The 27,712-nt window shown below is 37.2% G+C and overlaps 2 protein-coding genes across 4 annotated transcripts in view; one reads left to right on the top strand and one right to left on the bottom strand.

Moving 5' to 3' along the window:
* Window positions 1-27,712, top strand: part of UBAC2 (UBA domain containing 2) — an 89,203-nt gene that overhangs the window by 38,819 nt on the left and 22,672 nt on the right. For 2 of the 3 annotated variants that reach the window (XM_042043113.1, XM_042043122.1), the window contains exons 5-6: window positions 18,877-19,000; window positions 20,897-20,944. In XM_042043113.1, the coding sequence (XP_041899047.1) occupies window positions 18,877-19,000; window positions 20,897-20,944 (172 nt within the window). Of the gene's footprint in view, window positions 1-18,876; window positions 19,006-20,896; window positions 20,945-27,712 lie in introns of all 3 variants that reach the window. The other variant, XM_042043133.1, reaches the window with a different exon arrangement.
* Window positions 407-11,227, bottom strand: LOC121671429 (G-protein coupled receptor 183-like). Its single transcript, XM_042043099.1, has 2 exons — window positions 10,914-11,227; window positions 407-3,308 (listed from the first exon to the last, which is right to left on the bottom strand). Exons 1-2 carry the CDS (start codon window positions 10,952-10,954, stop codon window positions 2,204-2,206), a joined length of 1,146 nt encoding a protein of 381 aa, XP_041899033.1. The 5' UTR covers window positions 10,955-11,227; the 3' UTR covers window positions 407-2,203.

Raw genomic sequence — 27,712 nt, 5'->3', positions numbered from 1 at the left:
CTGATGTGATTTAGAAACAAAATCTAATATTGAAAATAACAGAATTGCTAATGTGAGAAAATGGGGATGGAGAAAGATTTTCAATAGAAATCTTCACTTTGTTTCCACTTAGAAAAGTGTAGTTACCTGCAGTATGTGGTGTTTTAATACATATTTAAGTTATATTTTACGGACAAATATAAAAAAGGCTTCTTGTCTTTAAGATTTTATAATCACAATTAGATGAAATGAATACTAAAAACCCCAAAAAGCCTAGACATTATTAGACTAAAATAAGCTTGTACTGGTGTGATGTTAATAATACATATATTTTGTTTCTACAACTTCTAGGTATTCATTTGTGGTCTGTCTGTGATTTTATCCTGTTACCATTTGCTTACTCCAATAGGAACACATTCTTAAATAATAATTTTAAATAGTTTATTAAAAAAGCTGACAAGAATAGAACTGCTAGAACATGCAGAATTAAGCAGAACTTCTGATAAAAATTATTCTTCTTACGCTCCTTTTCTGAAGCTGCATAGTGTCTTTTAGAGTTAGAAAAGAGAGAATTAGAATTTTAGATTTAGAACCTCAATTTTGGCAGTCTAAGTGGTATGAAATATAGGGGGTTTTGTGGTTTCTTTGCCATAAAAAAATAATTGTTAATTTAATGTTTCCGTACTGCTCTTCAGATATGACCCTTCTGTGTTTGCAGGTAGGCAGAGGTCAACATGTGAGGAAGGAAGGCATTGAAAAGATGACAAATGTAATATGTCTGACTTCCAGTACAACCTCAATGTCAGAGAGATACAGCTGCAATAAATAACATTTATTCTGACATCTGGCACAGTTTTTACTAATGATTATCAGGCACTCTTTAATTTTCCATCACAACCTCCTGGCTGAGTTACCAAGTTGTGTTGGCTAGTGAAGGCATATTAATAAGATAGAACACTAAAGAAAAGATAGTGGGGCCAGAAATGAAGTAGGGAAGGAAACTGAAACGTGACGGAAGGGCGCGTCAGCAGGAACCCAGGGCTTACATCCTGGATTCTCAGCTGGTATGGAGGTGATTCCAGCAGGATGTGTTTAAGTCATTTGATGTATTTCCTGAGCCAATTTCAGCATGCCTAAAGGGATCCTAGATATGCTTTATGAAGGCATGATGGGAAAACTTGTTCTTTCCCAGCCAATTCTGCTGTTCTCATTTATTGATCTCTCAGGTAAACAGTTCATAAAGAGAGGTAGCCGTCTCACACTATCAGAATTAATCCATTAATTTACTTTTTAGTGGTCTCAACTATGAACATTTATTCAGGTTTCTAAAACGTTTGTCCTGTGTCCATGTCTGACTTCAGCAGAAGTTCTTCAGAACACTGTATCACCGTTCTTTTAACTGAAATGGTGCAGTTTTCATATTACAGTCTCTTGCTTCCATTTGTGTTTATAAATAATCTATATACAATAGGAGTAGAGAGAGACTTTTTACAATACACACTAGAAAGGAAAGTTTTCCTTTAGGAAAAGGAGTAAAGCAAGTAAATACACCTTGTGAAGATGAGTGATTTAACATACAGGAGATGTTCAGTGTTGGAAAGAACCAAACAGTTCGTTTGCTTTTCATGTGTTATATTTGACAATGTTTTCTATGTGACTTGTCCAATAAGGCATTTGTGCTCCAAATATTGTAAAAAGCAGTTTCACCTCCAAAGGTCTGTAAACTAAGTACTTGTCATAGTCAAATGAGCACAGAAGTTGTCCATTTTATCTCAAAATTTGATTTCCTTTGTTTGTGTGACTGGACCAACAAAGCCATTGCTGTAATTGGTAATTGGAGCTCAGCTAGAGGTCTTGAAATTTTCAGATGTTCTGGTTGTAGTTGGTCTGAATTGTAAGCTCTATTTGTGTTCAATCCAAAGTGTGAATTGATTCTGCTTGAGTTAATAACATCCAGGCATATGTAAGTGCAGCATGGAATCTGAACATTCACAATGGTGCATATTTGCTGGAAAAAATAAGAGATCGGTTGAAAGGATACAGCAAGAAGATTATAATGCTGAGTTTTCCAGCTGTCCTGTGATAATTCTTTTTCAGTCCATCACTCCTTGATTCCCTGACATCCTGAGAAACTGAATTCTACTTAAGCTGCAGGGAGCTCTAAGAGTTTTTGCTATGGACCCTGGATTTTTTAGTCTTTGTCCACCGTGGTATACTACAGACTTTATTTTTCAGGTAGCTTTCCATTGGAAGATTTAGCAAGTACCGTCATTTGCGTTTCTCCCACGTCACGTGAGCTTTCTTCGTGATGTGACCTGGCAGCGCTTGAAAGTGATACACTCACTTGTCGTCTCAGTATTTTCAGTACAGTTCTCTTGTATCCTTTGCATGCAAAGAAATAGATGAAAGGATCTAGGCAGCAGTTAAAATTCATCAGAAATACAGTATAATGGAGTGACTTCTGGAAAATTTTCTTTTCAGTGCACAAGGGTTCTTGCTGAAGTTTCTTAATCATGTGTTGTATGATTGCAACATGATAAGGGGTAAAGCAGATGATGAACACTATAATTACAAATATGATTGTATTGATAGCTTTTTTATTTATCCCTGATTTTTCAGTCAGTGGATTTTCCTTGGCTGTTTGAAAAAGTTTGCAGCTGATTTGAGAGTAGCAAAATAGTATAATCCCCAGGGGAATAAGATACCCTATTAAACAGGCAGCAAGAAGTATAAATGGCAGATGTTCTATTTTCTCAAAGTTTGGATATTCCATACATGTAGTCCTTTCTTCTTCTTCCTGTGACATGGATTGTATAAGTAGCGGGAAAGTTTGACTGAATACAAGAAACCAGACAAAGACACACATGCCCTTGGCATATTTAATCCTTCTGATCTTGTATCGGAAGGGGTGGACAACAGCAAAGAACCTGTCAATGCTCAAGCATGTCATGAAGTTCACACCGGCGTAGGTGTTGATGTAGAACAAGAGCGCGGTTATTCGACACAGCGCTTCTCCAAAGGGCCAGTGAAATCCCAGGGCATAGTAGGCTATCCTGGTTGGCAAGGCAATGCAGAACAGCAGATCGGAGAAGACGAGATTTGTTGAATAGAGGGTAGTGGAGTTGATCTTCTTTCTGTTCTTAAAAATGACGGTGAGGGCAATGGTGTTTCCAAGCACCCCAAGAATCAAGATGGAGCCATAGAAGACCGACAGTAATATCCGTGCTGTGTCTTTGTGCTCGTATAAATCGCAGGTGGAAATGTTGGCCTCAGATGCTGTGAAAGGGTCCATTTCTGCAACCACTGTTGTTGCAGGAAGCTCAGTAGACCTAACATGAAGGAAAAAAAAAAAACAACAAAAGGGAAATTTTGTAATTAATGTAGATAAACTGCTTCTACATAACGATGGACAGCCTCTGTTGCAAAATAAGACTAAAAAACTGAAATGAAACTTCATTGCTGTGAAATACTTGTCAAGACTCTATCTGTAAACAAACAAATGCCTCCTTTTGGCTTTTCTGTTTTGATCCCAATTTCTTCTCTAATAAAGAAAATCAGCAATGTAGTAAACCAGGGATGTAATATATTTGAAAAGTGAAGTCTATAGACGTTCAGGAGGTGGGAGACTGTTTAAAGCAATCTGACGGGGAAAAAGAGTCTGAAGAAACCACATGATAAACGATCATATGAAGTCCCCAAGGATCAGACAAGCAGACAAATGTTTTAAATGTGTTTCAGTTAATTTTAAGGGATTTTTTGTTTCTAACAATTCACATTGTGATTCTTTAACTTGTTTAGAGGAACTTTTTTTTTCCTGCATTCTTATCACATTGACATTATAACAGAATCATAGATTCACTTAGGTTGGAAAAGACCTTTAAGATCATAGATTCCACCATAATAACTCAACTTGTTTAATTCTAGTTTTAAGAATTGGCTTTTGGAAGCTAATTCAAATGTTGTTACATACATAAATTCTTAAGACTACTACTTTAATCACTCTTTAGTGACAGTGCTAAAGAAAGATAATGCAGGTGAACTATTTTACACTTTGTCAATTTAGTAGATTTTAGAAATTGTTTCATCTGTACAGTCATAAGTAGCATAGAAGAGTTGCAAAGTGGCAGTGATTTGGGGGACTTAAAAATATTTTTAAATGATCCAGCAGAATTTCAAAAATTGAAATAACCCCATCCTGTTGATACTGCTCTCAGTGCAAACATTTCTTAGGTCTGCTGTTCCCTGACAGTTGTATAATGTAGACATAAATCTCAGAAAGGATGGGGCGTCTCATGATACTCCTCAAGCAGCTGTTCTACAAAAGGGTGCCTCTTAGAGGCACCATTTATGAATTTAAACATCAGTCAAAACAAGATTGATTCTGCTTTAACACAGAATACTACCTGAAGATAATGCTGTTGCAAGTGGAAATTTAAGTCTGTTTTGTACCTTTAAATAACATGTCTATGTTATTTCTGAGGATGTCTCTTTCAACACACAATATTTACAAGCAACTGTAGCCTGTTGTACTTCAAAAAATTCTTTCTGGGAAATACCTCTCAGTTTTAAGGGATTTAAACCACGCATTTTAGAAAGCATTCATTATCCTTTTATTAACTTGTGAAAGCATTAAAAGGTTAGTGCTTTCTTCCATGATTTGAGGAGATTGTCCTCTTATTTCAGGGTGTTCACAATTAATGGTTCTCTGTAAACAGTAAACCTGCAGACAGTGGAAGACAGGTGAGTGATGTCTGACTGATAGATGTACAATGTTCTGATTCATAGAGATTTGTGAAGTAAGTACTGTCCGTCAAGAGGTGGGAATACTGCATTCAGGGTTGTATGTCAAATCCAAAGTGGGAGTTCTGTGCCTTGAATAAAGGAACTAATCTGGTAAATAACAACTCCAGCTGTAGCGCAGATTTAAGAATGTCAGTAATTTTATGTTAGTTAATTCTGCATTGTTCACGCTGTCTTCATGTTAGCGTGTTTGGTGACTGATTAATGCAGTACTTATTACCCCGAGGATAGTTCTGGTATGATTTTCTCCCATCTTTTCCCTTGTAGAAGTGTTCAGGATGGCTTTTGCTTTACCTAAGTGTAACAGGCTTCTTTTTGCCTAAAATGGTGTGGGTTTGTGTAGGCACCTGTATATGAGTCAGCGAGGTATTTTGTTTTGTTTCTCATATTTAAATGCTTCTGATTCTTGTTCACTTTCCCAGCAGCACATCTATCTTCTATGAATCTTTCTCAAAGTCTAGGTAAAACCATTTTGTCAACATATATGGGAAAGGATAATCTAAGATTTATGATAAACAGTTCAATTGCCGTAACTAGCTACAGCATATTAAGTGCATAATTTTATTTTTGCTTTAAAGTTGTAACAGTTTTGGTTCAAAAATAATGCACCTAATTGGCACATCCATTCATATGTCTTTCTATAAATGTATGTAAAATGTAGAATATCTATTATACAAACACATTGAACTGTCGTTTAGGAAAAAAACTGCAAATTCAGTAAAAAATATATTTTTTGTACATCAGGAGTAGAATTTCATAAATTGCATGTTACCTAATTTTGTCCTATGAAGTTGGATCTTTAATGTAATAAATTAATCTAGAGCTTGTTGCTCAAAATAGGATGTTCATCCTCACATATAACTGTGGCTATGTTGAGGAGTCCTAGCTGAGATAGTGTTTGTGTCTATCCATGGTGCTAGCTTGGATATACATTGGAACATGGCAGGACAAACTGGCCACAAATGGATGAGGAGACAGAGGGAGGAGCACAGCTCATGGATCTTCCAGGGCACTGTGCACATCAGCTAAGCTGTGCTCCTTGGCAGGCTCTTTTGCCTGCTGTGGGAGTCAGCTCTGGGGGCAGAAAATGTTCTTTTTGATCCTCTGTTATACCCAAAATATTTTGACTCTTAATGTAGGGAACACATTCTACAATGCTCTAGATGAGTATTAGTGTTTTCTCCATCTGTAGGTATGTATGGGCATTTTTGAGAGTCACCAAGGTGTTTAGGTGCTGTATTACCTGAATATATTTATTTAAAAAACAAAAAATGAGAGAGAGAGAGATTTTATCTGGTTTGTGGTCCAAACAGATGATAAAGTTGATACCATCCACTATAATGTGCATCACCTGAGCTGTGGTAACTTCTTTGTACTTGGGAACTCCAATTGTTGTTGGATGAACTTGATTCACCTCAGCAGGTATTTCACATTTTCTTGGCAATTTTGTAGAGGGCATAATTTAAAAACTATTTTCTTCCTGAAAGGTGTCTAGACTATTAAGTAAGATGAGATATATTTTTTTAAATCCTATTCCTTGTGTCACGTTGCTGTTTATTTCTTGTCAGCAATCCTGAGTAATCCACTTATTATACATACAGCACATGACATCCTGCACAGAATGTATCTAAAAAAAGAACATTTTGAATACTTGTTGTGAGTTTTGTATTATTGGAGAAAAAATGGAGAATGTTACATTCTTACTGCTGCAAAACTCAGACTAGCTGGACATGACTCTGTTTTAATGAGCTGTGTGCCTGAATAACCTGTGAGAATATGGCCATTTACTGTCCCAAATCCAGATGCACCAATTAAGTTACCCTCCAGAATCACTACTAAAACTTTTGCTCTTCTAGCTTGTTGGATTAAATACCCTTCCAGTGGCTTTCCAGGTTTATTCATGATATTACTTTTAAGTATATACTTGGAAGAAAGATAATATTAATTTCCCTTAACAAATAATTTTAGAAAACAGTACCAGAGGTTTTTGGCTTAGAGTCACATGCAAAATTTTAAGGTATAAAGTCCTGAAAATTCCTGTCTGTATATCTGTATTGTAAAGAAGGTTGTTCAGGTTTTTACATTTTCTGAGTCTATAAACACTCAGTGACACAGACTGCTTACTCACTTAATGTAGTCTTCTGTATAGTCCAGGTTATTATATTATTTTAGTTATTGTGTATGGATTCCAGTAACTTTTCATTTAAAGCATATTTTCTAAGATGCTGTTTATCTTGATTTGGAGAACTGAAGAGAAAGCAAATTAACCATTTGTACTCTAGTCTTTGGTCAGTCAACTTCCCTGTTAAAAAATGTGTGTCTCTTACTTAAATGTCTCTAAAATTAATTTACAATTGCTATTTTTATTGAGTCTCCTTACCTGTACACAATCTCATGGTTTGGGCAATTCGAGGTAAGCTTCTCAAATATTTCACCACAAGGTGAAATAATCCTTTGATGTCTGTTCTAACCCCAGCTGTGTCCCACACAGGACTTGGGTTTCCAGATGGCTCTTGGCATTAGTGTGCCTGGAGGCATTCTCACCACTACGTCCCTGCTTTTTCTGCTCAGTTGATTATGTATGCAAGATAGAGTTGTGTAGCATTGCACTGGGAGTTTGTGATGTTAGTTTACTGTGATCCAGGAGTATTTCTCTGATTCAGTGTGTCAGAGGATAACTTCAGTATAAGGGCATGGCCATTGCTGTCTGCTTCGACCTGGGAGAAGTTTACAATTAATTTTACTGCTAAATACTATGCCCAGGCTTGCAACCAGTGCAGGCTCTTCTTTGTTGTTCTTTCACTTGCCATTTTCAAGTCTTAGCACTATGTTTGCTTTCTGACCGCCATATTTCTTTAGCCAATTGCTTTACGAGATTTGTTAGCTAGGCAGCTGCTAGTCTATTCTCTGTGCTTCTTGGTGTTTCACAGCAATAGCATCCACCTGGGGAAAAAATTCACAGCACAATGGCAAGCTGTTTACAAAATCTAGCATGTCTGAAATCTGTGCAGGTGCCTTTCTAAACCAATATTGTAATCTCATCAAAGAAGAAAAAATAAATGGTGTAGAAGATTCATGTTGTGTGAAAACATTTGACTGGCATTAGTAATTTGTTTTACGTTTCTACATTTGTTTTGTGTTTAATCCCCACAGCAAGAGGTGTTTGATGAACAGGATGGTGACTCCAGTCTGGAAGTACTATGTAATCCAAAGCTTCATAGACATGTTCATGTATAATGAGCTTTGTATGTAGTATCATAATATTGCACACATTTAACTGTTATGAAGCATAGACTTAAGCTGTGAGCCAGCAATTGCAGTGTTGCACCTTAGACTATGTGGGCTGGGATTGTGTGCAAGCAATGGTATAAAGCTCTCTCTGTATACTAAATGAAATTTCTTGTGTTCTCAACTCTTGCTTTTTGGCAGAACAGGGAACATGTAGAAGGGTTTTACTGTGTATTGTAATCTAACATGTGATTTCTCTGTGCGTCTTCATCATTTTCATTCTTTGGAGTTGAATCCCTGGTCCATTTATCCCTGGTCCAGTAGCTAATTTAAGAGGGATACTAACTAAATTCTTGAAAAGGCACAGCAGTTCATTAGAAAGATCTCTCCTGGCGCTCTATACATAGTATGGTTTAGTCACTATGAGATGGGCAATATTTCCTTAACAAAACATATTGGAGGATAATGTTGTTTATCTATGCGTAAAGAGTGTAAATTATTTTAAAGGAATGGTCAGGAAGGAGACTTCTCTTCCCCACAAGCTTCACTGATCTTACAGTCCTGTATATCTATAATCTGTGTAGGTCTTACATTGTTTTAAAACAGTGGAAGATGGGAAATATGCAGTTCTATGTTTATGTAGGTTTAATTTTTTCTTTAATCTCAATTTTTTTTTTTTTTTCTGTTGACCAGTCATATTTACTCTTTGGATTTCTATTTTACCATGTGGGTCATCTTTATTATAGAGTGTTTCCTCTGAGGAAAAGGCATGATTCAATTAAGTTATGTGTATTAAAAGTGTGCGTGCTATGTTGCATAGAACGCTTTGTTAGTACAGAAAAGAGCATATACCTAGGGTACATAGTATCTATGTTTATGGACTGGCAGCTGGGGACTGCACGTGGTTTAATCAAAGCTGAGGCGAGAGACAGACATGTCCTAAAGCTTCCTCTTTCTTTCTAACACTTTAGCACTCATATGCATTTACTGCTTTAGGTTAATTTTTTTTCAAAAGCTGTTGAGTTTTGTGTTCTAAAGGCCGGTGAGTCAGCCTAATGACTGAGTGACCTGAGTCCTCAGGTCACAACCCACAGCTAATTTTGATGAGGGAGTTTCCAGGCTAACGCTTTTATCCCTCTTTGGTGTAGACCCAAATTTGTTGGCATAGTAAACCCAAATTTGTAACACGCACATCAGAGAATCCCAAATATGTATTTAATTCATTAAATTGTCTTAACAATGACTGTAAAGAATTACAATATTCTTTAAGCGCTTAACAGATTATGCAAATTTACAACACTGTGGGATCTTTATGGTCCTGCTTTTGTCTATAACTATAGATTTAGCATGACAGTTGTTGTATTACAGTTATGTTTGGTACTAAAAAATAATAAAAACTACAGTAAGTGAGATCAAAATAAAAGAAGTTGAGCTGAAATGCTGTATATCTAGTTAAAGAAAAAGTGGAAGTCATTTGAAGTGTACGCCTCGGTCTTATCTGTTGGATCTCTCTTTACAAGGGTGATCTGTTCTACAAAAAGTATGAGAACTATCTAACATAAATAATCTCTGCCAAAAACACATACTAACATGAAGAGCTGTGCTGATGCTAGATGATTAACTTCCCTTCAGTTTATACTTACTTAACTATACTAAATGTAAAAAGGAGAGAGCCTAAAACTAGAGCAAATAAGCAAAATAAAAGTGTGAGCCACTGACAATTACATTCTTGCAAGCAGAAGAAAGAAGTGGTCAAATGAGAATTTGTGTTTTAATACTAGAAAACATGCACACCTTTTAGAGTTTGGAGTTTTTTTCTGAGTTATATGAGACCTGTACAGGTATAGTCCTTCATTTTAGGGATTACAGCTTCAGATTTCAGTTTCTATATTAAGTTTATTATTCTTTATACCTGCTTCTGAGTCTTTTGACCAGAAAGGAATGAGATTTGAGCTCTTAATGACTAATTGCCAGGTAAATTTTCAATCCTCTTGTCTTTTCAGGAGCAGCCATGAAAATGTTAGACAGACCTCTTGTATTCTGTGCTCAAAGGCATGTACTCTGTCTTATTTTTTAAGATAAATGATAGTTGAGTTATTGTCTGCTGAACAATCTGTCTTGTTTTGCCAGTATAATAGGAAAAATTGGTCCTTTTACATTGGGAAGGTGTATAAAAATCGTACCACTTGTAATATTTCTTCAGCTTTGTGGCACAAAGATCAGTAATAAGGAGAAAGGTGTTTGGTCATTGCAATTCAGAAGAAGAATGCATTCTAAAAACCTTGAAAGAAATGTGTACTAGAAGTTAAAAGAGGAATCAGCTCATAAAACTTTGAATTCTTAAAATGCTCTGTTGCAATATTTAGAAATGAGAAGAGTGACAGAGGAGTTTTCAAGCTGATAATAAAGGCTGTTTTCACAGACAAGGAGCACACGTGATAAGAGCAAGCTATGCCTTCACAACCACAGTATGGATTTGTTTTAAGGCTGTCTCCTACTATTATTCTGTGAGATTCAGTGACTTGAGAGCTTCAGTGCTTCCCTTACTACTTCTACAGTAGCTATTTCTGCATTAGTATAATTTAAATTAGTGTTGCTTAAAAATTGTCTAAGGTAAGGCACCATGAAATGTTTCCCTGTGATTGTCAGAAGGCTGTATTATAAGAAAGGACTTGAAATAACTTGTTGATTCTGTGGCTCAACAGATCCTTTAAATGGAAACTAGCTAACAGCATATTAATATGGGAATATAAAATATCAGAGAATTTCTTCCATGGGCCTTTCCTATACAAAGATCATTTATAAAATATCCAGTATAATGCAAAAAAGGAAATATTTCCGGAATTGTTTGCTGTTACTCAGTGACAAAGGAAAAATGTAAAAAGTTAGTTCTTTTCTGTACTTACATCTCTGTAGCTTCTTGGATCCTCTGAGCAGTTAAGGGCATTAACAGGATGGCTTGACTGCGAAGATTTAGCCTTGCACATTGTTCTCAAGAGTGATTACGTGAGTCTTTTGTGGGAGGGGTAGGGTTTTTTCAAGTGCTTAGAAAAAACCAACCCTGTTTGTATGCCGGTCTTGATTTGCTGCCTACTGTTTTATGGGATGTGAAAGCATCTATTTTTGATCCTTTTACAATTAGCCTGTTCAAAGAGAGTAATTAGAAACAACACTTGCACCTCCCCCCTGAAGTTACGCATTACTGACTTTCGCAGAAGGGACTTTACCCAGAGGTTTACTTGACGAATTGTTGACCAACTAAAATCCCTCTCATATGTGAAAAACTTTGTTTATATGCCATCTGCATTTAAGAATAACTTAATTTACAGCAAAGGGCTGTGTGATCAGTGCATGCTTTAAAACTTCTTCTTACCAATGAGATCTGATGCAGCACAAGGAAACCTCAAAACCGAGACATACCGAGATGCGGTGTTAAAGCAGATGTCTCAAACACCCGTGGACATTCCCAGCATGGTTTTAGTATCATAATGATGAGGATTTACAGAAAGGCCTTTCAAAAATGTATGAGGGAGTTGAAGAACTCTGAGAGTTTGAGAGATTAATAAGAATGTCTGCCTTTGTAAGCTGTTTGTTGCATTTTAAGCAGTGATAATAATAATAATAATGAAAAATAAAAGGTAAATACATGAAAGATAAAAAACTTCTAAAACACAAATCTGATTCCCCTAAAATAATATTGATAAGAATGAGTGGCTAGGGAGTAGGAAAGGGATGGGATGTCAAGCTGTGAGTTAAGCCATTTGTACCTGAAATAACCTTGTTTCTGGGTGAAGAACTTTGATGTAAGAGTTGAATTGTGTGTTTGTTAAGAGGGTTTTGGAGATCAGAGATAGATGGAAAATCCTTTCGTTTGCTGTTAGAGACTGTGGTTGAGAGTTACTTGGGATTTTCCCCAAGAACTGATACTGATCATTCATGACTGCAAAGGACTATCTATCTTTAAAATGACCTCATTTGGTGGCCTGATTTTAAACAAGGCACGATAAGGCTATTTTTGGCGAGTCCAACCCATGCAGAATGTAGGATGCCTCTTTGGAAATGTTAGGGCTGTGTTCACAGCACAGGTGTTGGCTGACATTTTAGTGGTGAAGGTGTGTAAAGATAGGATCTCTACTAACATGCCCATCTCATCAGAAAGCCTAAAGTGAATGCAGATCTAATGACAAAGTTACACTTTACTAAATGTACTTCGTGTGATAGGAAATGTTTTTGCTATAGCAGAACATAGAGCCTTGTGAGCTACTTTTGTACCTACTTGGAGCACTTGGTTGACACTGTACACTGATTTTCCTGGTGTTGAACTCCCAGTGTACACATGGCTTGATGCCTCATAGATGCCAGAGAGCTGAAGGGCTCTATCGAGGGCTTTCAGCTCCTCAGTCTTAATGGAGCATTCATCTTCTAACACCACATTCAGAAAGTGTTTGGGAGAACTTACCGCTCTTATTCTAGATTTTTTTCTTACTTGTTTCTGAATAATTTTTTAATTATTCAGCTTCATCAGAGAGTAAAATCTCTTTAAATGAAGTAATGAGAATTAAGGACTGTTTAAAGGGAAATTGCACAGGGAACTTGCTTCATATGTATGCAAAGTAATACCACAGTGTGGTTCCCTGTCAAGCACCTAACATATGCTGTAGAAATGGGAAATTTTGAGATACGCAGACATGTCTTTGCTCAAGGGCTGACATTAGTACCCCAGCTTCTTATTAAAGGAAATGTTTGTTTCAGAATTGTGTTACCATTATAAAATAATGCCAGTATGTTTCCTGCTCAGATCTGATAAAATATTGCCTTCCTTTGCTTAAGATACAGTACTAGATTGCACCCTTTGAGTCACACTGATGTATTAGCTACCAATCCAGCCTAGCATGATGTAATGCTATTTGCTTGAGCTAAATGGTACAGGCTGCATTCTTTCACTAGCTGTTTATCCTTGTAGCTGCTTGTTTTCTGTTCTGATAAAGCTGCTCTTGGTCCAATATCTGTTTGACTGTTACGGGATTTGAACATTTAAATTAAATAATGTGATATACGTTTGTGTTTACCATATATGTGCAGACACTTCATGTTTTGCTTTTGGCAGGCAAGGCAAGTAGCATGGAACCCAGCAGTTTACGAAACATATTGTTGGATAGTCTTGGCATTAAAAACTAAAGCTTACTTTAGGATAGGTGTCTTGACTTCTGCCTTCATGAGGGGATTGTAAAGTGTTGATTAGATGATTAGTCTCAAATTTTGATGAACTCCAAGTTGCAGTGATTCTGCAGAGATATCCAAGGACAAGAGGAACCTTTCTTTTCACCTCCAGATGCACAACTTCAAGTTTTGTCTTGGGTTTTTACTTTTTCTCTGCCTTCTTGCTGCTTTCCTGTGAAATATTGGTGTTAGTGAGTATTGAGTAACAAAGCCAAATGCTTTTGCGGCTGTTGAGAGACTTCAGGCAGTGGGGTGCCCTGCTCATGTGTAGTGAAAGGATTGGGTGCAATAGGTGGGTCCTTTGAGTCCAGGGTTCCAGCAGGGAGAGGAACACATCTATCAGGGTGGTCACATTCCACAGAGTTGCTTAATTGTAAGGAATGTTATTGTGAATATTTAGCATGTTCAGAATAAAGGCTGGCACCTTAAGTTTAATATGGCAGTGTTTGGACAGACTGTAGGAGCGCAGGTCACTGAAGTGATTTAGTAGCTTGAGTTCCAAGTGCACTGTTTACGTGCCTGTATTATCTGCAGCTGTTTTATAAGTGATATTTTTAGTCCCCCGAAAAATACGTTGTTGTGAATTTGTCAGTTTAATGGTTTTTTGAAGAACTTGAATGAAGAAAAACACAGCACCGCAGTTACTAAGTGTAGTGAGTCATTCTGAATAAAATAGCATGTTATTTCTGCAAACTTAATCCCACAAAACTTCCATTGACAACAGCAAGTATTTTTGCAGAAGCTACATTTATTTAGCTTTCTAACCCTCTTTTCATGCATTTTAGAACATTTTTCCTCTGTTTTGTGCATATATTTGGTAGTGCTAATGTTTTATTTTAATCTGCATTTAATAGTCACTGTTTTAGACTTTAAATAGTGCATTTCTCTTATAAGATGTACTTGCCCCTAATTTTTTCTTCTCTGACGGTAATTTTTACATCTCTGATTTCTTTTTTTCAAGGCTATTGTTCCTACATGTCATGGGTTTTTTCTCTGTACAAAACCAATCTCATCAATGCATATGATTTAGAATGTTCCCATCTGGTCATGGTTTCTGTTTCACTGCAAATCTTAAAATTTAACATGCTCTTCAAAATGACAATATAATTATTGTCAAGACAGCTACTACAGTACATCTGGTACATCTGATAGACATGGTATCCATGTGGAGTGTTCAAACTCTAGAATTCACTTTTCAGGTTTTAGAGTTTTCTGGTTTGTTTGAAAAATTTATTTTCTAACCCACATGACTGAAATTAACTTCCTAAATATGAAGTGGGCAAAAACTCCGTTCAGAGTCAGCATGTGTTTGTGTCTATAGCCCTTCATTGCACACAGACATCTCAGATTTCTAGTAGAAGTTAATCATGGCACTTGAAAGGATGTTCCTGATATTCTCATAGTGTAGTGAACAAAGGGCTGGGCTGGAGGTCTCTGCAAAAGGAGAGAAAGTACAGGAGAGGAGACTAAAAGAGATGAAAGGGAAAGCAAAAACAAGAGGATAAGAAAGAAGTGAAGAAAAAGAAAAGATTGAAGTAGTCCTTCAATAGGAATATGTTTTCGACTTGTAGATGTTGAATCTGATACATGCTACCAAACAACTAATTAACATGACTAAAAGAGTTAAGAACCAGTCCTTTTATTTACAGTATGTGGATGGGTGTTTGCACCTGTCTAGTGAAACAGAGGAACAGAAATTCCTCCAGTGACCATGACCTTCAGGAAAAAGGCTTTGATTATTCATGGAGCAATAGGGTAGCTTAGGTTTGACAGGACCTCTGGCAGTCATCTAGTTCAACCCTGGGTTCAAAATACATCCAACAAGAATGGGTTATTTTGGGCTATGTGTCCAGGCTGTATCTCTGAGGATGGAGACTGTAGCTCTGGGCAGCCTGGTACAATACTGGACTGTCATTGCCCCTGTCTGGACTTACTCCAGTATATTAATATCTTTCTTCAAGTGTGAAGCCCAGAAGTGGACACAATGATTTAGGTTCAGGCTAAGAAGTGCTGAGCAATTACTTCTCTTGGCCTGAGGATAACACATTGATAATGCTGCCCTGTATGTGATTGACCTTTCCTGCAAGGATAAACTGACACTCAAAGGCTGACTAACACTGAAAAGATTCTCCAGATCCTTGTCTGCAAATCTGTTTTCTAGCCAGTCTATGCCATTGCACAAGGTTATTCCAACCCTGATGGAAGACTCCACAGTTACTTCTGTTGAACTCCTTAAGGTTCCTAATGTCAGCCCATTTCTCGAGTCCATCAAGGAATAGCTGAATGTGGTCCTGCTCTCTGAAGTATTGGCTGCTCCCTCCAATTTAATTTCACTTGCTACCTTGTTGGGAGTGCACTCTGTCCCATTATCCAGGCTATTTAATAAAGACCAGTGTGTGTCCTTGAGGGAAGCTGCTAGTAAGTGGCTGCCATTAAAGTTGGTGCTGCTGATCAGAGCCCTTGGAGTCCAGTGCAGCCAGATTCCCTCAAATCTGCTTATACAGTGCATATCTTCCCTGTTTTTCCTTAAGGGCTGAAGAGGAAACCAAGTCAAAGGGCATCCTAAAGTCAGAGTGTACAACATTTGCCATCTTCCCCTTCCTTAACAACAGCACCAGAGTCACTCCTGGTAAATCCATAGGGGATATTAGCAGCTGCCTCGTCCATCATGTAGCTGGCAATGGCTTCTAGGAGCTTTGCTCTGTAACTTTCCCAGGGATAGAGGTGAGGCTTGTAGCTACCTGGATCCTCTTCTTGCCCTCCATGAAGATGGGTGTGACATTTGCAATTTTCCAGTCATCAGGAACCTGCCTTAATCACCATGATGTTTCAGTGATGTAGCATTGGCAACCTCCCTCAGAACCCTGAGGTACGGCCTCCTGTGTGATCAGTTGGGCTCAAGAGCCTCCAAAATATCTTCCTTTACAGCAGGTGTTGCTCCAGTCCCACAGGAGGCTCAGGGACCACCTGCAAGGCCTGAGGGCAAAACTAACCAGTGAAAACTGACCCAAAAAGACATTGAGTGCCCATTTTTTTTGCCCTTTGTCAGTGCGTCCCTTTTTTCACCAGTGGATCTGCATTTCCCTTAACCATCCTTTTGTTGTCCTTTACTTTGTCAGCCATATTCCAGTATTATTACGTGGATAACTCCTCCAACAGACCTGCTGTAGATAAGCAACATCCTCATATAGATATTCTAAAATAAGGCATAAGTAAACTATAGAAAATTCTGAAGGCAACAGAAAATATTAAAGGAAATTTTTGAAGTACAGAATTATATAAAGAAAGCTGAAGGTGAAAGTTTAAAATTAATCAGAATGAATTTTCACCGAGTGTAGTTGCCTGTACAAATGAGTTTCAGACAATGTTTTGAAGGGCACCAGTTTTGGCATTTTAAAAAAAGATACCTGAATGCATATATGGGTAATATCTATTTCTATTAGATGTGAACTCTGTCTAAAAAGCAAACACTGAAGCCTTTAGGAGCATACCTCTGTGGTACCTATGAACTTACTGTTCTAGGAGAAAAGGCCCATCACTAAGTTTCATCCAGCTCCTCTAGGTTGTTGGGTACTGAGCAGTGTCAGACACTGGACTTTGAATTAAGCTGATCATTACTCTGTACTGGGTGGTGCTTTCTGTGGTCTCTGTTGACATAAATGGTGAATACTAACATTTAGGGAACCTTTTGGGATTCTCTAATCTCTTTTTAAAATGCACTTGCAGTCTTGGGAAATTCCTTTTTGTACTTTCCCATCTTATGATTGAGTGCACTCTTGCATGTGAAATCTCTGAGTCACTGTTTATCACAGGATCAATAAAACCTGAAAAGCATGCCACAAATGTGGTATTCTCTCAGTTAATTTGGTGAGAGTAGAAAGAAATAATTTAAAAATACTTCCCTAAGAAGAGAAAATACATTTTTTCTTTGTGTTTCTTCTATCTTCATGTATAAAACCTGATTTATTCAGTGACTATTGTCTACAATGGACTAATTTCAGATGAAGAATGATTTTTGTATGTTGCTTTCTTACAGCATTGTGACTCTTACAACTCAAATAATTTCAATTTATTTCAGGAATGTGTTGTGTATGTTTATACAGGTGTGTTTTCTTTCTGTAAAAAGGATTATATGCAAAATTGAACATTTTTCATTAATTTCTGAGTTGACATTCTGTGTACATTTAAGTGCATCTGACTGTATGTCAAATGGATGGTACTAAAAATGTTTCTATAATTAAACTGTATTTAAGTCTTTGGAAGTTTTTCCCGAAGCTGAACTTGAAATATAACAAACAAAATGATATAGCAAAATGCTCTTAAGCCAGAGACCATTAAATCAGTAAAAATAATATTTGAAGTGTTTTCTTTTTTTCTTTCATAGCTGTGGGTGTTGCACTTGGCAGTTATTCAGGAAATGTAAGTTTTAATATTCAGTCCATCATTTTCCATAGATTGCTGCTATCAGTAGTTTCTCTGGAAGGGAAATGTATTTTTGACTGAACAGTTCAAGTTACTGATGTCCTGATCTGGGCTGTTTGTGGAATTCCTGCTGGGTACAGAAGGATCCCTTTAATGTAAAGTCCTGTGGGAACTGCAACTCTTGAAAGTTTTGATAATCAGTGAAAAATCACCCCATGCAGCACCCTGTGCCTGTCGGGCCCGGGACAGCGCAGAGCTATGGCTCAGCATTCACCTGGGGCTGATGGCACTTTGCTGGTGGCCTCCCCTGCCTGCAGCTTTCACAGCTCCTCCAGTGCAGCAAGTTGTGTCTGCCTGAAGAGACCTTTTGTAATTCACCTTCTCCATCCTAGGAAGTATTTTTCTCCTAGAATCTCCCATATCCATGCCTTTGGCATTGGTTCTTCTGTGGCCTCCTCTGTGTTTTTTAAGACATGGTTTCGTTTTCTGTGTGCTTTATGGTGAGGAAAATGGGCTTTGTATCTCTGTGTCTGAATGAAATGCACTAGTTCATGTTCACAAGATCAGTCTAGGCATCTGCTTATTGTAAAAAGTGCTTGAAGTCTTAGATTCTATGACATTCCTTCCAATGGTGGTTTAAAAACTTAAAAAACATCTTGTGTTGTGATTAAGATGAGGACCCTAAAGGAAGTTTTATTTGTAGGGCCAGGAAGTCACTGGCAAAGGGAAATTAAATCAAACTGTCAATACTCCCATCTTAGATACTGTACTCTATTGGCAATCCTCTAACACCTTAAGTCTGGGTAAATACCAGGAGCGTAGCTTCATAAGTGAAGTGGTTTCCTTAACCTTTTGGGAAAGGTAAAATCCTTATCATTTGTCCATTTGAATCAAAGAAACTTTGTTCTGATGCAGGAAATCACTGCTGTTCTTGTTGTGTGCTGTGCTTTATAGGAGAAATCTGCTATCAGAGGAAATATGTTGCCTTCTCTTCTGCCTTCAGTCCCAAACATTTGGAAATAAAATACTTTTTGTCACTTGTTCTTATTTGCTAATTTATCTATTACCTTGAATGCCACAAGTTACCTAGTGTTGGTTCCCACGGAAGACCTTTGTTTGCAAGGTGGTGTAACATTTTGATTGTTATTAGAATTAACTCCTTTTGATTCTTTGACACTACTGTTGCTAGTATCATTCTTATAACCATCTGTGTCTTTCTTTCTGCAGCTTGGGTCCTGTGTTTGCGCTGTTTGTTCCATTTTATTCCTCCATTCCAAGAGTGCAGGTGACACAAGTATTGGGACACTTTTCTATCACAAACAAGTCTCTGGTCTACATACTGGGTTTACAGGTATGGTATGTACTTGCTTGTTCATCTTTTAATAAACTAATAATGTAGTAGTTAGTTTTTCTGTAGTATTTCTGTATGTTTGTGTATGAATTTTGATGCACGATTCAACATACATTTAGCAAGTAACTATCCCATCAGCTAAAACACAGAGAAACATGTGTTTCTAGTATGCTGAAGTGGTGAGCAACTGATGTGTTCTTACCTTGTCTTACATGGAAAAATATAATAGACAATTCTACAGGGGTTTTTTTTGGTCAGTAAAATGAATCAGACAAAAAGAGATTAAAACAGAACTTGTTCCTAAAGCATATGTATCTTTCACCTTTCCAGTTTACTTATATTCTTGAATTTGTTTATTTTTTCCCTTGTCTGTTAGAGTTCAAATGAAGGTGTAGAATACAGTATTTTTTATGGTAAGACTGTTTGCAAATAATCAAGGTTTTGGCGAATTTCACTTTTCTATAAATTAATCTTACTTGTATATCATGCGTTACTATGTGACAGGTAATTTAAAATAGTGTAACATAGAGCACAGCAACATCATGTAGTATTCTGTGAACTATCACTGGAAAAATATAGCTATTTTGTGTAGAAAGCCAGTAATTGTTCAAAAAACAATTTAAAAAAACCCCAAACCCAGCAGCCTAGAAATGAATGGACAGTTGTGTTACAACCTGAATTATGAAATAGGAGACATACAAATTTGTGAGGAATTAGGCTCATTTCTATATGTTCTAGGGATTCAAAAGTAGCTCTGGCACTGGCAGTGGGGTAAACACCATAGTTACGTGAAATGTGGTAGAGAGTATTTTAGATAAAGTATTCAGTTTCAGAATGTTGACTTGTGCTCCACATGAACATTTAAGTCATCCTCTTTCCTGTTCAGCCTTTGGTTTCCTACACTTTCTGCTTCAGCACCTTATTTTCTTGATCTTTCAGAAATCTTGTTTCCTCTCTTCTGAACCCATCAATTCCACTATTATTGCAGTCTTTGGGAAAGCCATGATATTGTGTGGCCTGTTTTCCATCATGTCTTTTGTATTTTGCTTTCATACACTGAGCACCTCCAGTGCAGATCAGTGCTGTCACTAACCCCCATATCTGTGTGGGATCTCTCCCTGCTGTGTGCAGAACAGTTGCTGCCATCACACAGAGGCTGAGGGAAGACTCATTTGCCTTCTCCTCATTTGTAAACTCTGCCCTTATCTCAAGTCACTCTTTCCGTAGTCAGAACTCTAGAGGGAAGGTGTTCTTATGATTAAGACAGCATCATGCAGGAACATTTCAGTAACCAGTACTGGTCTAATTTTCAGTCCATTTTCCAGTTGGTAATAATCTTTTCCAGATGATTAGTCACATACTTTGCTAGAAACAATGGGCTGCCATGTTGGCTTATCAGGATTTTTTTAAAAATTCACTACGACTTATTTCTGTGATTTCATGTCAGCAAAATGTCACTGGGTGAGAACTCCATTCCTTTAATTTTGATGCTTGTGCTTAGTCTGTCTGACTGCATGTCTGAGAGCTTCACTTGGGGTGCCTGCCTGCTTGGAACTCTTCTCCCGTTGCTGAGTCATTTCCTTTGCTTCAGTCTGTCTTTCAGACTTGTTTTTCTGTGCAGCCTATAACTGACATCCTGTTATACTCAGTAAGCTATATGAAAATAAAATGTATTGTTCTGTGGAAGGGGAGCAATTGTTGGATCCCTGTGTTTTTTCCACTTTGCTGCTTCTGGAATACTTTTTTTTAATGTTAAACTGAATTTTAACAGAGGTAAAAGTCTGATGTCTTCCATTGTCATGATGAGTGCATAGCCTATATTATATTGCAGCTTAGTAGTTCATATAGCAATAACTTTGTAAAATAAAAATTTAAATCCCTGCTCTTGTCTTCTAGCTCTTAACTTCTGGTTCCTATATCTGGATTTTAGCCTTAAGTGGATTGGTAAGTCTTACTGTTATAAAAACAGTGTGTTGCTTAAAACACTGTTATGTATGTGATCAGCACAGTATATTTGGACTCAAAACGAACAGAAATTACAAAGTAATATTTTGTGATGGTAAGTAGAAAGTTTTCCTCTTCAACTTACAAATGTGTAAAGCACTGACTAGCTGGTGATAAACTGACAGATGACAAAATTGGTAGTTAATATTTTCAGGGTGCCACTGCTCTCTGTTGCCATGGATATAGCTGTACACCCACAACTATAAATGACATTATTGAGGAAATGGTAGAAATGTGTGCCCTGGGTTGGGGTTTGGTTTTTTCAGTTTTCAGCAAGCCTCAAGCTTTGATTCCAAAACTCAGCTTTTAGTGGCTTTTTCATACTTTGCTGATCTCCTAGGAGATCTGTAGTATAGCTGTTTTTCACAATGACAATGGCAGTAAGGGTACAAAATCATGTTCATCACATCAGTCAGATAAAGGAGGTGTGGTCTTTTTCCTTTCTTACTCTGTTCTTGATACTAAGGCACTAAGTGCTGAAACAGATGGTGCTAAATCCTTCAGATTATTAGATACTGATGAGCTTCTCTTAAAATTTTACGAACTTAGACATTAGGAGCTCAGACTGATTTCTTGGCCCAAAAGACTGTAACCTTTTCAGACAGCAAGAGTGCCACCACTTCCAAGGGAGCTCATTACTAAATTGATGGAGTCCGGAGAACTCAAATTATGCCCTTGCTGCATACTAATTTGAACTCGGGTTGAGCTCAGAGGGAAATGCTGCTACAACTCTGTAGTTTGGTCTCCATTTGCATTCTATTTGCATTGACTGTTGCAAAGTATTCTGTGAATTTGCAGCATAACTAATAACAGGAGTGACAAAACAGCAAATAGTGACATGTTTTCATGATTTGATCTTGCTATAAATATCGATGATAGCAGTGCAGCTAACAAACCAGAATCTGTCTCCGCTGGAAATCAGCCCAAGCCTCTGTGCCCTCCGAAGGATCTGTGACTTCCTCCGAATGCACTACCCTTCCTGTTACTCGGCTGGCTCTTTTAATAGCCCTTCCTTTCAAACAGGTGTTCATTAGAGAGGGAAGGAAAGGAAAGAAATGGAAAGGCATTTTAACTCCCTCTTTCCTGATGGCAGAAGCTGTATGTATACTTGGTTATAAAGACATATAAAGAACAGCTTAATTTTTGTTTCGTAATATATTATGCAGTTCTTTTTTAATTCTCTTTTAATGTAAAGTTTTATTCTTATATATAATGAAACTTTCTCAACTTTCTTAGTAATCTTTTTTATAAATTAGCATGGTGTTTTTCATTTCAGGTTGACAGTATGTTTTACTTAGGTGTAAATCCACAGGATTAAATTGAGCTACCTCTGTGTCACAGGAAGGCTAAAAAAAATAATTTCAAGTTTTCATATTGCTTCAGTCAGCATGAATTAAGTCATTGTCAATGATGATGTGTTTTCAGTCTCAAATTTTTTTCCGCAGCAAGCAGAGAGCTGCACTCCACTTTGTAATAAGTGCTGCAATTTCAAAAGAAATTCATGCTAGGAATTTCAGCCTTTTTTTTTTTTGGTGTAGCATATCTGCCACACTTCTGTGATTAAGAAGTCTCTTTTTCTCCTCTGTTAGAAATTATAGTTTGCCATAAATTTTGAGAAAACTTGATAAAGGAATAAAGTTTCATGATACATTAAATAATCTGAAAAAGGATATGCAACTCTATAAAGGTGTCTTTTAGCACTACAGGTGTAGTTGGTTGATAACGTGTATGTAGAGTGCCAGAAGTTAATAGATTGTCAAATTGATGTTAAGTCCTTCTGACAACCTATGTTATGTAATTCTTACTACTCTTGACATTTTTCTAGCTTACTAGCTTAGTCTTTGTGGACTCAAATTTTCAGGTATTTGTACAAAAGGGATGAGTAAATGCACTAACACCAGGTCAGATAGCTGTGATATTTAGTTACTAGTTTATTGCCTGTTAGACACTTCACTGTATTTTTAGCACTGAAGATCACTTAGCCACTCAAATGAGTGTATTATGATGCTGTTCTGTAATTTAACTTCTGCTTATGTGGAATATCAAAATGGATGGTGCACGATTTCTAGGATGTTGTCAGTTTCCACTTTGTCTTCACTATGTTCCTGGTTTAGGTTTATTTAAATTCTCACAATCTGTATTTGAACATGACTAAATGGGATCTGACTTTCCAGTTACATCCTTGTATCATTAGTATCATTAATCTTAGTTGTGAATTCCAGGCAGGGTATGGACATACTGAGAATTGTACTGCCTTGAGTTCTTGTTTTCAGTGGTTTTGAGTGATGCCATCATTACAGAAACGTGCAAGTAGGCATTCTTGTAATGTGCCTGGTGATAGGGAATTTTAGACAATTTGTACTTTTGAAGGCGAATTGTTCTCAGTTGCAAAAATTACAGTTTTGTTATTGGAATACAGGTCTGCTGTGTCTGTCTTTGTGATGAGGTATATCTTGCTAGATCTAATTTTGATGCTGGATCCAGCACAGGAATACACTCTTAAAGGCAGTTTCTTTACTCTCCACATGAAACTGGACAATCAGCTATTGTACTTTTGGTATGTCAGTTGTTGGTATGTTGTATAAAACATGCTGTTTAAATACATGATGCCTATTTATAAGGAAGAGAGAATTTAAGAAGTAGAGTTAAAGAAAATCGCAAATCTGATGTAATCAGTAATCTGTAATGTTCTTACGATTGATAAGACTAATTTAATTTCTTGTTATTTATTTTGCCAGGAATATATGATGCCTGGCACATGCAGACCACATTTGTTTCTTATGATAGGAGTTTTTTGGGGTTTGTGTCATAAAATTAGGAAACATATTAGAGATGCCTAAAATTCTAATTCTTTCAGTAGTTGTTTATGGAAGTGCTTCCATGCAGTGCATATCACTCAGTTTAGTGAAGGCCTGAAACAGTTTCTTCACTATTTTTTTCTTTAAAATAATCAAAACAACTTAGGAAGTGGTATTCATGTTTCACTGGATGTATACATCTTTTTTTTTTCCCCCCACCCCTTTAAAATCTCTTGGATTCCCACTTTACATTTTTCCTTGCTACACTCTTGTAGGATTGAAATTTGAGAGGTGTGTCAAGGCTCAGTCATAGCTAGAGCTCGCCTGCTTAAAGAAGCTCAGGTTGGTCACCAGCAGAAGACATGTCCCACTAAGACATGCAATTCCCTCCACTTTCTAGGATGATGTCATCAGACAGATCACATGCCATGGGTTTTTCTGAGTAGCTTAGGGCTGTACTTCGTGGGGGAAGGTATCTTTCAGGCTCTTTCTTTGATTTTAGTGTTGTAGCTTTTCTTCTTATCTAGTATTGGTTTTTTACTTGTTTGCAAGATGACCTGCACTGCATAAAGTTCAAAATTTGGAACCCACCAAGTCTACTGTGAGCTGCCTTGAATTTATGTAGAGTTTAGTTCAAACCTTAGGAAACTGAAATTGAAAAGTTTCTGAAACCCTGCTTGACTTGCAGATTTCACTAAGCTGAATGCAACAGTTTTCTTCATTGTTGCTGTGCTACACTGGAATTTACTTTTCTCAGATTGTATGAAAAGTTGCACTTTTTATATTTAGACATTGGAAAACATAGAGCATCTGTAATTTAGAGCTTGTACTTTAATAGCTTAAGGTTAAGATAGAAAGTTCAGACGGTGTTGAAGGCATGGTTTTAATTTCAGTTCTGTTTTTTTGAGTACATTAGTTATTATTCATAATTTTGAAGTGGCTAACTTAGTTTTACATAGACTATGGATATCTGCTCTTAAATGCTCCCAAGTGTACTTGGATTGTACTTTTGGGTTCTATTTGTTAAGAACTTTATCCATTCTTTCTGTTAGTTATTCATCCAGCTGAGGTGTTTCTGTATAGTGAATTCATGTCCTTTAGAATTGGCATTTATAGGATAAAATGTGATTCAGCGGGGGAGCAAAATAATTAAACCAGACTTTCATTGTTTTAGTTCTTGTCTTAAAAATAACATCATGTAGTTAATACCTGATCAGACCTAGGAATCACTGATTTTTGTGTTGTTTTTCTTCCTCTTTCACATCTTTCTTGAGTGATTGTGAACAATTCATGCTGAATTTTTTATTGTTTTAAAAAATGTTTTAAAAGGAATGTAGAAGCATTTGTATTACCCCACAGTATGGTGTTCATATTTAAGTTATCATCCCTTCTACATAATTAAAATTAGTATTAAATATGTACTTTCTCAAAGAGAGTCATTGGTCAGTCTGTTAATGTATGCAGTTACCTCCACATTCATGTCCTGCTGCGCATTGTCCTTCATCCTCCAGTTAGTCTGGATATCCTTCAGTCATCCATGTTTAGTCTCATGTAGGTCTTTGGTCAAAGTATGATATTTCTTGGACTCTTTGTAACTGTGATTATAAGTGGATTCAGGTAAATGTTAGTTAAATGTTTGATCTAGTTAACTTCTGAATATTTGACATTGGTGTTACAGTATAAATATCAGTAGTATTGCTACTATCAGTGAGACTACCCACTCACTAAAAATTCTGCCTTTGCTTAAGTACTTACTTAAGTAAAACCATGTGTTTTGTGTGTACCTGATGTGATTCCCCTTTCCTGATAGAACTACCTACCAAAGAGCAAGTACTCAGTTCACAGAATCACTGAGGGTAACATCTGGTCCAACCCTCCCTGCTCAGGCCGGGCAACCCAGAACAGCTTGCCCCGGGACCATGTTCTGATGGTTTTTGAGTATCTCCAAGGATGGAGGCTCTACCACCTCGCTGGGCAACCTGTGCTAGTGTTCAATCAACCTCACAGTGAAAAAGTGTTTCCTGATCTTCAGAGGGAGCCTCCCATGTTTCAGTTTGCGCCCATTGCCTCTGTTCCTGTTGCTGGGAACCACTGAGAAAAGCCTGGTTTCATCCTCTTCATTTCCCTTCAGGCATTTCTTTACTTCGATAAAATCCCTCTGGGCCTTCTCCAGGCCAGACAGTCCCACTTCCCTCAGCCTCTCCTCGTGTGAAAGATGCTCCCAGTCCTTTGATCATCTTTGTGGCCTTGCACTGGACTTGCTCCAGCAAGTCCATGTCTCCTGTGCCAGGGAATGCAGAACTGACCTAAGTACCCAGCTGCAACCTCAGCAGTGCATAGCTTGTGAAGTGCATAGCCTGAAATAAGAAATGGAAAAGCAACAGAGGAACAAAGGTTACAAAATGAAAAAGAAGCATAGTCTGTCTGTCTGCTAACTTCATGACACACGCAGATATCCACATGTACATTAACACATGCTGAATCCTGCCCAAAACTAATGTGAAATATTTGTGTGGACAATGCTCAGTGGTCAGCTGACTGACTGTAAGTTACTTATCTGAGTGCCACTACATTCTACTGACTTTATTGTCTTAATGCCCCCTATAATGGGAACTTCGACACCTTGCCCACGTCAAGATGTTAACACATGATAACTGACTAAGCTACCAGCACTTATTCCTGCATCAGTTAACACATCTGAGAAAAAAAGGAGTTGATTCATCTGGAGTACAGGGGGATATTGGTTTGGAAGTGAGGTTTTAATTGTCTGGGGAGGAGGGAGATGCAGATATTTCCAACTCTGGAAGGAAGTAGTGAGAAAGGAAGGGGAAAGGTAATAATGTGTCATAAGATACTTTGTCTTTTATATCTGTGGCTTCTAAGATCCTGTAGAAAAATGGCTATTGGTTTTTCAGTTTGTATTTCACTTCTAAATTTCTCTCTTTGATCTGAGAGTTTCTGTGTCCAAAATACGGTCTATTTGGTCAGCTATGCCAACTGGTTCATTAGGAATTAGATTGTTCTATGAACATTTGCTTTTTTGGCAGCAATGTTACCCTTTTTCAGAGAGGGAATTCATGAGAGTAATTCAGCTGTGTGTGTACTTTGGAGACATCTGCCAAAGGATGAGTTACATCCTGAGTGCCCATTTTTCTCTATTGACTATGAAACCAACTTTAAACAACCAGCTCATAAGTAGGCTTTTAAATTACAGATCTCTATGTTGGGTTAGATTAATCAAATCCTGATCTTTTAATTGAAGAGATCTGGTTAACAACATGATAATGATCACCTGCAGAACGCTGGCAAAGACCAAGGGAACCTATGCTTAGGACTGTGCTGAAATGGCAGTACAGTCGTGCTTGCACATACACAATGTTTTTTAGCTGATAATGATTCCATCTGACCAATGAAGCATTGAGGAACTCTAAAGAAAAAAGTCTCAAGGTATCTGGAAAATTTATGAGCCCAGTCAACTGGAAACAAAATTGAAGAGAAATATTTTAGTATCATTATAATCTTATTTTTCTCTCAAAGTAACTATTGCAAAGGGCTGTTTATAGTATTTGCAACAATTTCCAAAAAGGAAACCCAAACAGAATAATCTGTTACAATTGTAACAGAAGTTGAAAATATATGTGTAGTGGGTTTATTTGTTGGGTAGTTGTTTCTTGGGTGGGTTTCACACAATCCATTTTGGTTTGATAAATGCTTTCTTTAATGAAGATGAATACAGGATTCTGACACAAACTTAAGCCCATGTTTTGATTCTAGTTGTATAGAATTCAGAACATACTAAGGATTAAGCAGATAAAATAGGTATATAAATGTCATTTCACCTTAAGAAAACTATTTGCTCTTCATTTGTTGGTATCTGAAAATAGCCAAGTCTTGAGTACATATGATTAAT

The sequence above is a fragment of the Corvus kubaryi genome, unplaced genomic scaffold, assembly GCF_017639235.1.
Source record: "Corvus kubaryi isolate FWS band 111438036 unplaced genomic scaffold, C.kubaryi_AGA036_p1.0 133, whole genome shotgun sequence".
NCBI classification, from domain to species: Eukaryota; Metazoa; Chordata; class Aves; order Passeriformes; family Corvidae; genus Corvus; species Corvus kubaryi.
The sequence above is the reverse complement of the archived record's forward strand: the minus strand, read 5'-3'. Positions and strand labels throughout refer to the sequence as shown.